Here is an 11,612-nt window from a genome sequence, read left to right as displayed (position 1 = left end):
TATTAGGTAGCATTGTTTAAAGTGGCTAGTTATATATTTTACATAATTTCCCATCAATTCCCATTATTAAAGTGGCTGGAGTTGAGTCAGTGTGTTGGCAGCAGCCACTCAATGTTAGTGGTGGCTGTTTAACAGTCTGATGGCCTTGAGATAGAAGCTGTTTTTCAGTCTCTCGGTCCCAGCTTTGATGCACCTGTACTGACCTCACCTTCTGGATGATAGCGGGGTGAACAGGCAGTGGCTCGGGTGGTTGTTGTCCTTGATGATCATTATGGCCTTCCTGTGACATCGGGTGGTGTAGGTGTCCTGGAGGGCAGGTAGTTTGCCCCCGGTGATGCGTTGTGCAGACCTCACTACGCTCTGGAGAGCCTTACGGTTGTGGGCGGAGCAGTTGTCGTACCAGGCGGTTATACAGCCTGACAGGATGCTCTCGATTGTGCATCTGTAGAAGTTTGTGAGTGCTTTTGGTGACAAGCCGAATTTCTTCAGCCTCCTGAGGTTGAAGAGGCGCTGCTGCACCTTCTTCACAGTGCTGTCTGTGTGGGTGGACCAATTCAGTTTGTCTGTGATGTGTACGCCGAGGAACTTAAAACTTACTACCCTCTCCACTACTGTTCCATCGATGTGGATAGGGGGGTGTTCCCTCTGCTGTTTCCTGAAGTCCACAATCATCTCCTTAGTTTTGTTGACGTTGAGTGTGAGGTTATTTTCCTGACACCACACTTCGAGGGCCCTCACCTCCTCCCTGTAGGCCGTCTCGTCGTTGTTGGTAATCAAGCCTACCACTGTTGTGTCGTCCGCAAACTTGATGATTGAGTTGGAGGCTACTTTGTCTCTATACTGACGCTTAGCTTGTTTGATTGCCTTGCGGAGGGAATAGTTACACTGTTTGTATTCGGTCATGTTTCCGGTCACCTTGCCCTGATTAAAAGCAGTGGTTCGGGCTTTCAGTTTCACGCGAATGCTGCCATCAATCCACGGTTTCTGGTTTGGGAATGTTTTAATCGTTGCTATGGGAACGACATCTTCAACGCACGTTCTAATAAACTCGCTCACCGAATCAGCGTATTCGTCAATGTTGTTGTCTGACGCAATACAAAACATATCCCAGTCCACGTGATGGAAGCAGTCTTGGACTGTGGAATCAGATTGGTCGGACCAGCGTTGAACAGACCTCAGCGCGGGAGCTTCTTGTTTTAGTTTCTGTCTGTAGGCAGGGATCAACAAAATGGAGTCGTGGTCAGCTTTTCCGAAAGGAGGGCGGGGCAGGGCCTTATATGCGTCGCGGAAGTTAGAATAGCAGTGATCCAAGGATTTTCCAGCCCTGGTTGCGCAATCGATATGCTGATAAAATGTTTTCAGATTAGCCTTGTTAAAATCCCCAGCTACAATGAATGCAGCCTCCGGATAAATGAATTCCAGTTTGCAAAGTCAAATAAAGTTCGTTCAGAGCCATCGTTGTGTCTGGTTGGGGTGGAATATATACGGCTGTGATTATAATCGAAGAGAATTCCCTTGGTAGATAATGCGGTCAACATTTGATTGTGAGGAATTCTAAATCAGGTGAACAGAAGGACTTGAGTATGTTGTTATGATCACACCACGTCACGTTAACCATGAATCATACGCCCCGCCCCTCTTCTTACCAGAAAGATGTTTGTTTCTGTCTGCACGATGCGTGGAGAAACCAGCTGGCTGCACCGACTCCGATAGCGTCTCTCCAGTGAGCCATGTTTCCGTGAAGCAAAGAACGTTACAGTCTCTGATGTCCCTCTCGGATTTCATCAACCTTGTTCGTCAAGAGACTGGACATTGGCGAGAAGAATGCTAGGGAGTGGTGCACGATGTGCCCGTCTCCGGAGTCTGACCAGAAGACCGCTCCGTTTCCCCCTTTTATGAAGTCGTTTTTTTTGGGTCGCCGGCTGGGATCCATTCCGTTGTCCTGGGTGAAAGGCAGAACACAAGATCCGCTTCGCGAAAGTCATATTCTTGGTCGTACTGACGGTGAGTTGACGCTGCTCTTATGTTCAGTAGTTCTTCTCGACTGTATGTAATAAAACCTAAGATGACCTGGGGTACCAATGTAAGAAATAACACGTAAAAAAATAAAAAACTGCATAGTTTCTTAGGATGCGAAGCGAGGCGGCCATCTCTGTCGGCGCCTAATAACAATACTTACTTTATTACTTAGATCTATTCTAACTTTTTGTGTGTCCACAAATGGCACCCTTTTGACCAGTGCCCTATGACCCCTGTAGTTGTCCATATAGGGAATAGGGTGCCATTTCCGACACACATTGGACTTTGTACTAGCTATCTAATGGTTGTAGAGAAGCAAGTCTTACCTGCGGTACCACTGTACCCTCCAACGTGGACCTTGTAGCGACTGCGGGGATCAGAGATGGAGAACTTGTCGTACTGGGCATGGGCTACATCCCCCTTGTCTCTGAGGTCTACACGCAGCTCGTACTGTCCCACTACAGTGATCTTATGGAGGTTTGACAGGCCTGTGGGAAAATATGACAGTTGGGATTTACAATAATTTCTGAGGACTTTTTAGTCATGATATGTAACAAATGATAGGGGAAAAGAGGACAGTTTATTCAAATACAGTACTCATATACCTTAAATGGATTCAAATAAATCAATAAATGTGTTGATCTATAATATCTTCCATAATATGAGCATACCGAGCCAGAATTCGTCGTTCATGTCACCGAAGCCAGCAGTGTAGTTCCTCCAGTTGCGGAAGAACTCCAGTTTACCACTCTGCCGTCTGAGAAACACCTGTATGATGGGACAAACACCAGATCGCTCATTATATAACCCTAGGATCCATTACACTAAATTACATGTCATCTGAATCAGTGTAGCCTGGTTTCACTTTAAATGGGGTGACAGGTTCATAGGAACGCCTGGAACAGAACGGAAACCATGCAGGTGTTTGAATCTGTTCATTCCATTCCAGTCATTACTCTGAGCTGTTCTCCATTCACCAGCCACCTATGATCTGAATCAATAAGGTTTGGAGTTGGGTTGTACAGTATACTAGTAGCCAGTGACTTACAATCCATCCACCTCCATCTGTGGCCATGTCACAGTAGACCTGTATGGGCTGACTCTCATCTCCACCCAGGTAGATTGTGTAGACACCAGAGGCTGTGTCTCCATTCAGCAAGGCCTGGGAGCAGTCCCTGGGGTGTTTGTACAGCACACCAACTACACACACACACACACACACACACACACGCACACGCACGCACGCACACACGCACACGCAAACACGGAAGATGAGTTACTAAACAGCTCCGGCTGCCCAGCAAACTCTAAGCTGAAGATGAATAAAGAAGGGACAGAGATTATCACACTGGGTGGTGAACAGAGCAGAGGGTCGCTATGGTAACATGTTTTTTTCTAAAAATATATACTTTTGTATTTTATGGTTTATGGGCGGTGCCAAATTGGAAGGACAGGGGCAAATCCAAAGGGAAACAGAGAGTAGAGTCCGAGGCTGGATTCCTAAGCCTATTGCCAGTGGGTATGTTCGGTCTGGAGTTGGCAGACTACCAACATCACTGTGGTAACACTCACTGGTGGTGAAGACAGTGGTGATGACTCTGCTCCTCTTGGGCCCTGCGATGGCCAGCAGTCTGACGGAGTACTCAGTGGAGGCACTCAGCTGGGCCATGTTGTAGGACGTGGCTGTGGGGCTCAGGACAACCTCCTGGAGGAACAACACAACCCAGCAGTCAGAATGTCAGAGATACGTCATTATTAATACATTAGGGTGCACTACATGGGGAAAAGGATGCCATTTGGGACTCATTGGATTTAGAAGTATATAATGCCTTTCTAGATCCCAAACGTGTATTATCAATGCTTTTTCTTACACTCCCCAAAGATGCATCATCATGTCCTCTTGGACAAAACCATACTTTATCTGACCAAGGAAGGAATGTTCTTCTCATCATTTTAATTCTATGGTTCCACCATGCAGACAACCACTGACCCGGATTGTGCCGTCAGCTGACTCAAAGCTGAGGATGTAGCCGGTGATGTCAGCGCGTGGGGCCTTCCAGGTCAACATGGCGTTCTCTGTCTGGATGCTACTGGCTGTCAGGTCCTGAGGGGCATCTACATCTAGGGGAGAGAACACAGTGGTCTAAAACCCCCGTTCAGACAGAGTACTTCACCTTCTTTAAATCTTCTGTTTCCAGGTTCAGGTTGTCTGTTTGAAAGGGTACGGGGTAGAAAAGGTACATTTTAAACATACAAATAACAGTTATGTAACCTGTAGGGTTAGTGGGCCAGAAAATACTGAAACTGCAGTAGGGAGAAAGAGATTAGTGCTTTGTATGAATGTCTGCCTGTTCGGTTTGAATTTGATCTGTTCTGTTGTTGATCCACAATTGAATGAGCATACAGCTTCATAGCAGTTTCACAATAAAATCGTAGGCACTAATCAAAGCTGCTGTTTGGATGTGTGTGTGGGAGGGAAGGTCCAGCCTCCCCTAGGCCATATACCCACCAGTGGTGAACTCAGTGGTGGTGGCGGCGCTCTTAGCAGCCGCTCTCATGGCGTAGACCTTGACAGTGTAGTGGGTGGCAGGGGTCAAGGAGGTAATCTCAAACTCCACAATGTTTCCAGACACTCTCTCCATCACTGGGACAACTGCACACACAGAACACACAGAAACAGTGAGGAGACAGAGATAGAGATAGAGGCAGAGACAGGGACAGGGATACGAACAGGGACAGGGACAGAGACAGGGACAGAGACAGAGAGAGGGACAGGGACAGGGACAGGGACCGGAACAGAGACAGGGACAGAGAAAGGGACAGAGAAAGGGACAGAGAAACAGACATGGAAGGAGACAGAGACAGGGACAGAGACAGGGACAGAGACAGGGACAGAGACAGGGACAGATACATAAATATTAATATAAACAGAGAGAGGGACAGGAACAGGGACAGAGACAGGGACAAAGACAGGGACAAAGACAGATATAGACAGTGACAGATATAGACAGTGACAGGGACAGAGACAGATGCAGGGAAAGAGTCAGGGACAGGGACGGAGACAGGGACAGGGACAAAGACAGGGACAAAGACAGATATAGACACAGGGATAGAAACAGTGACAGATACAAGGACATACATAGAAACAGGGACAGGGACAGGGACAGGGACAGAGACCAGGACATGGACAGAGACAGAGAACGATACAGAGACAGGGACATAGAGACAGGGACATAAACATATATATATATATAAATATAAATATAGACAAAGACAGGGACAAAGACAGGGCAAAGACATATGTAGAAATATAGGCAGGGACAGAAACATATATAGAAATAGAGGCAGGGACAGAAACAGACACAGAGACAGAAACATATATAGAAATAGAGGCAGGGACAGAAACAGACACAGAGACAGAGACATATATAGAAATAAAGACAGAAACAGAGACAGATACAGAGACAGATATAGAAATAGAGGCAGGGACAGATACAGAGACAGATATAGAAATAGAGGCAGGGACAGAAACAGAGACAGAGACAGACACATATATAGAAATAAAGACAGAGACAGACACAGATACAGAGATATATATAGAAATAGAGGCAGGAACAGAAACAGACACAGAGACAGAGATAGACATAGAAATAGAGGCAGGGACAGAGACAGACACAGAGACAGAGACAGACATATAAATAGAGGCAGGGACAGAAACAGAGACAGAGACAAACATAGAAACAGAGGCAGGGACAGAGGCAGGGACAGAAATAGAGGCAGGGACAGAGACAGACACAGATATTGAAATAGAAATAAAGACAGAGACAGGGACAGATACAGAGACAGATATAGAAATATAAATAAAGACAGAGACAGGAACAGATACGGAGATAGAGACAGATATAGAAATAAAAATAAAGACAGAGACAGGGACAGATACAGAGACAGAGACAGGGACAGAAATAGAAACAGAGACAGAGACAGATATAGAAATAGAAACAGAGACAGAGACAGATATAGAAATAAAGACAGAGACCGATATAGAAATAGAAACAGGGACAGAGACAAACACAGTTTTATAAATAAAGACAGAGACAGGGACAGAGACAGAGACAGATAAAGAAATAGAAACAGGGACAGGGACAAAGACAGATATAGAAATAAAGACAAGAACAGAGACATACAGAGATAGGGACAGAGACATACAAAGACAGAGACAAAGACAGCTATAGAAATAAAGACAAAGACAGGGACAGGGACAGAGACAAAAACAGAGACAGCAACAGGGACAGAGACAGTGACAGAGACCAGGACAGGGATTGATAGAGACATTAACAACCAGATCAACATCTGTCTGTAAGGATATTAAATGAAAACAATGAAGGTGAATGCAATGCATTTTCTCCTATAAGCCCTGGTAATATAGAGTATAGTACATCCAGATGGTGTGTGTGTGCGATACCCTACCAGTGTCTGCGCTGTAGGTGATGACATATTCGTCTACAGTGGCAATGGAAGGCTGCCAGTGGAGCAGAGCATCTGTGTCATTGATGTTGACTACAGTCAGGCCACGGGGCTTGTCCAGAGCTGTCAGATAGAACACACACGGGACACACACAGACGCACACACGCAATGTGGTTACCCTGAGCAGAGCCACATCAAACACCTCCCCAAGGACAGAGCCATTGTCTTCTGTTGTAAGGAAGCAGGAAACCTATCCACCCCCAGCCATGCTCCATCTGTACTCACTAACAGCTTTCACAATGGGCTTCGTGCTCAGCCTTTATAGACCTATCACCAACTTGGTTGTCACCATCAACATTTGATGCTTTGTTTAATTGTATTGAATATATCACATTTTGTCTGCAGGGCATACAAAGACTAAGTTATTATTGTTTTGGTGTTGTATGTGTATGTAGGCTCTTGTTACCATACTCCAAACGCTATGTCCCAAATGGCACCCTTTTCCCTTTTTGGTGCATTACTTTTGACAGGGGCTTATAGTGCTGTGGTCCAAAGTAGTGCACTAAATAGGGTGCCATTTGGGATGCATCCCTTGTGTTTTGACAGGTGTGACACACACCTGTGGTGACGCTGCTGGAGCCAGGCTCACTCTCCTTCTGTCCCTTCACAGAGATGACTGTCAACTGGTAGGTCACTCCAGGGGTCAGGTTGGACAGCACCTTCTGAGACTCAGTGCCACCCACTGTCACAGTCTGAGGAGCACCTGCATACATACACGTGAAGAAAGGGACAAGATCAGTCAGACCATCAAATGACATGGAATTATATAGAATCAATAATGAATTATAGGACATGTTTTGGTCAGACGTCCAATTCTGTATTGGCTATTATTTATTCAATCCATATCACAAATAATAAGTTGTATCGTCAAGTAGCAAACCAGTAAAAGAGTGAACCAGTAGTGAAGCAGTTCACATCAAAGTTGTGTTGGGTTGCACTTCAAACTGCCACAACACCTCACAGAGACAGAACAGCCACTAGAGGGAAGAAGAAGACTAGAATAGAATTCCACAGAATAATTTGTTCTCTCTACTGAGACTCCAAAATCCTACCTTATTTATTGTAAAATGATAAAATAAATTCCATGTGACCACACCACACATGCAAATGTGTTTCCTCTGGTTTGCAGCCAATGTATGTATAGTATAGTATATACGCTGAGTATACAAAACATTAAGCACTCCTGCTCTTTCCATGACAGACTGACTAGGTAAATCCAGGTGAAAGCTATGATCCCTTATTGATGACACTTGTTAAACCCACTTCAATCAGTGTAGATGAAGAGGAGGAGACAGGTTAAAGAAGGACTTTTAAGCCTTGAGACAATTGAGACATGGATTCAGAGGGTGAATGGGTAAGACAACATATTGAAGTGCCTTTGAACAGGGTATGGTAGTAGGTGCCAGGCGCACCAGTTTGTGGGTTATTCATGCTTAACAGCTTCCCGTATGTATCAAGAATGGTCCACCACCCAAAGGACATTCAGCCAACTTGACACAACTGTGGGAAGCATTGGAGTCAACATGAGCCAGCATCCCAATGAAATGATTTCGACACCTTGTGGAGTCCATGCACCAATGAATTGAAGCTATTCTAAGGGCTAAAGGAGGTGCAACTCAGTATTAGGAAGGTGTTCCTAATATTTTGTACACTCAGTGTATAGTATAGTTATGTATGTATGCACAGTATAGATATATACAGCATGGCCAAATTAGTGGATTTGGCTATTCAGCCACACCGGTTGCTGACAGGTGTATAAAATCGAGCACACAGCCATGCAATCTCCATAGACAAACATTGGCAGGAGAATGGCTTAACTGAAGAGCTCAGTGACTTTCAACTTGGCACAGTCATAGGATGTCATCTTTCCAACAAGTCAGTTCTCAAATTTCTTCCCTTCTAGAGCTTCCCGGTCAACTCTAAGTGCTGCTATTGTGAAGTGGAAAGTCTAGGATGAACAAGGGCTCAGCCACGAAGTGGGAGGCCACACAAACTCACAGAACTGGCCCACTGAGTGCTGAAGAGCGTAGTGCGTAAAAATTGTCTGTCCTGTTGCAACATTCACTAATGAGTTCCAGACTGCCTCTAGAAGCAATGACAACACCATAACTGTTCGTTGGGAGCTTCATGAAATTAGTTTCCATGGCAGAGGAGCAGCACACTAGACTAAGATCACCATGCGTAATGCCAAGCGTTGGCTGGAGTGGTGTAAATCTCACCGCCATTGGACTCTGGAACAGTGGAAACACGTTCTCTGGAGTGATGAATCAAGCATCACGATTTGGCAGTCCAACAGACAAATCTGGGTTTGGCGGATGCCAGGAGAACACTACCTGCCCAAATGCACAGTGCCAACTGTAAAGTGGAGGAGGAAAAATGGTCTGGGGCTGTTTTTCATTATTTGGGCTAGGCCCTTTTGTTCCACTGAAGGGAAATCTTAACGCTACAGCATACAAGTACATTCTAAACGATTCTGTGCTTCCAACTTTGTAGCAACAGTTTGGGGAGGGCCCTTTCCTGTTTCAGCATGACAATGCCTGGTATGGTAGAACTTGACTGGCCTGCACAGAGCCCTGACCTCAACACCATCGAACACCTTTGGGATGAATTGGAACGCTGACTGTGTGCCAGACCTAATTGCCCAACATCAGTGCTTGACCTCACTAAAGTCCCCGCAGAAATGTTCCAACATCTAGTGGAAAGCCTTCCCAGAAGAGTGGAGGCTGTTATAGCAATAACAAGGGGATCAACTCCATATTAATGCCCATGATTTTGGAATGAGATGTTCAACAAGCAGGTGTCCACATACTTTTGTGTAGCTGTATCTACAGTATAAGTACATATTTTTTCATTTTATTTAACCTTTATTTAACTAGGCAAGTCAGTTAAGAACAAATTCTTATTTACAATGACGGCCTACACCTGCCAAATATGGACAACGCTGGGTCAATTGTGCGCCATCCTATGGGAAACCCAATCACGGCCGGTTGTGATACAGCCTGGATTTGAGGTGTCTGTAATGATGCCTCTAGCACTGCGATGTAGTGCCTTAGACCCCAGCGCCACTCGGGAAAACCATAGATATAGATATATATTATAGATATAGCATAGATATACAGTATATGCCTGTACAGTATAGGTATGTATGTCTGTAGGTACTCACCTCCCTGAGCAGGGACATAGGTGACATGGTAGCTGTCCACTCGAGCCCTAGGGATTGTCCAGTGTACAATGGCCGAGGTATCAGTGACATCAGAGAAATGGATGCCCTTGGGTGTGCCCAGCCCTGGCATAGGGGAACATAAGGATACAGAGGACACCAAACAAACAGAAGACAGGTAGGAACTTAGGGGCAGGTTTGTAAGTGAAGGGGAATGAACCACAAAGTGTCTCAGAGTAGGAGATCATTTTTGCCTTTTAGATAATAATCAATAAGATCATATGGACAAATGCTAAATCAGCACTTCTACTCTGAGATGCTTTAAGGGAATGGCTCCAGATCATAGGATATCTCTCAATAAAAGATTACTGCTTCCAAATAAATGACAAAAGAAAGGAAAACACCCCTAAAGCACAACTAAAGATTCCTAAAGATCCCATTCCTAAAAACGTCCATAGGATTTGTTTTAATGCCTTAATTACCCAGAAAATACACATTATTGACAACCACCAACTAAAGTAGAGAAAGAGAAACAGACACAGACAAAGAAGCCAAGGCTCCCAGAGCCTGTCGTCAGCACTGGGCCACAGCATCTTCCTTGACAGACACGACACGGGGAGATTAACTTGCCCCCATTGCAGACACACAAAAGTGAAACATGCATCAGGGCCATCGGACCCGAGAGTGAAGCCATACCCCCAGAGAAGGCAGGGGACGACCAGAGAGAGAGAGAGACACCCATTCAGACACTCAACACACAGACAGACAATTTCCCTAAAGACAATTAGACAAACCCCATTGGGGCTGGACAGTCAAAGACAACATTGGAGACAACTTGACAGATAGAGACAAAAAAACTGAGCAAGTGAAGAGTTGAATAAATCTCCTGAGCAGTTCTCTGTATCCCCATGAATAGGAGGCCATCAGAGGCTGAATTCTGTGTTTACACTGACAGGCAGACAGAGTGTGTTGGTTCACATATACTGGAGCTGGCTTTAGAGGAGAGGGTTGCTGGATGATTCCACTGGAACCACACAGGAGAGCTGACAGACGAGACAATGACAGGACAGTGAACACTGAACAGACATGATGAGGATGAGAAAAAAAACCCATGAGACCCATCACACACAGTTTTGGCACAAGACACACAAGGCAGCCCAAGCTGGTTTAAATAAAACATTAATGACAACCTAAGGACTCCATTAAATAGGCTTAATAACTTCCATTTGCAAAGTTAATTATAATTCTAGCAGATTGCTGCCTTGAACAAATATTATGACAGAATGTTATCAGGTTAGTAAACAAAAACGACTGCAACGATAAAGAAATGAGATAATTGTATAAACATTGACCCATTTTGACCCTATTTACAACATGGAGAAAGAGAAAATATAGTTTACAATATTGAAAGATGCTGAACACATTCCTAGCATCATCTATCCAGCAGCCCTACGCCATTGCTGGTGTGATGTCATACCATGTACCTGTTTTGGCCACCCCGGAGATAGAGTCTGAATGCCGTCCAGAAATTACCCCATACAGCTCAATTTCGTACTCTGTGTCGTCAATTAGCTCAGTAAGCACTGTTGTTCTCTCCTCGCCGGGCACCACCACCTCTTGCGGAGAAGCGAGGTCATCGCTAGTATCATTGATCACAATGACAAAACTATCAAAGAGGTTCTCTTCAGCCAACCAGGCCACTTTACAGCTGTCTGGGGTGATGTCGGAGACCAAGAGATGCTCCACGATGGGTTCAGCTTCTGAGTGATAAGGGAAGACATGTTGTTTCCATCCTCTTTAGGCCTCAAGAGCACTTTAGGAAGTGCTTATGAAGATTACAGAAGATCATTTACAGTTATTCCATATTGTATTTACTATAGACAATCACATGATCATGAAAGCAGAAAT

At 44.9% G+C, this 11,612-nt stretch overlaps 1 protein-coding gene across 1 annotated transcript in view; it reads right to left on the bottom strand.

Annotated features, from left to right (window-relative positions):
* LOC139389639 (tenascin-like) overlaps positions 1-11,612 on the bottom strand; it is an 86,690-nt gene that overhangs the window by 2,760 nt on the left and 72,318 nt on the right. The window contains exons 13-22 of the mRNA XM_071136504.1: positions 11,189-11,464; positions 9,708-9,830; positions 7,104-7,247; positions 6,487-6,606; positions 4,529-4,672; positions 4,010-4,140; positions 3,592-3,724; positions 3,068-3,219; positions 2,691-2,787; positions 2,346-2,507 (exon numbers count right to left, since the gene is read on the bottom strand). Coding sequence (XP_070992605.1) covers positions 2,346-2,507; positions 2,691-2,787; positions 3,068-3,219; positions 3,592-3,724; positions 4,010-4,140; positions 4,529-4,672; positions 6,487-6,606; positions 7,104-7,247; positions 9,708-9,830; positions 11,189-11,464 — 1,482 coding nt within the window. The remainder of the gene's footprint in view (positions 1-2,345; positions 2,508-2,690; positions 2,788-3,067; positions 3,220-3,591; positions 3,725-4,009; positions 4,141-4,528; positions 4,673-6,486; positions 6,607-7,103; positions 7,248-9,707; positions 9,831-11,188; positions 11,465-11,612) is intronic.

The sequence above is a fragment of the Oncorhynchus clarkii genome, chromosome 30 (genome assembly GCF_045791955.1).
Source record: "Oncorhynchus clarkii lewisi isolate Uvic-CL-2024 chromosome 30, UVic_Ocla_1.0, whole genome shotgun sequence".
In the NCBI taxonomy this organism is placed as follows: Eukaryota; Metazoa; Chordata; class Actinopteri; order Salmoniformes; family Salmonidae; genus Oncorhynchus; species Oncorhynchus clarkii.
This window is presented reverse-complemented; position numbering and strand designations above follow the sequence as displayed.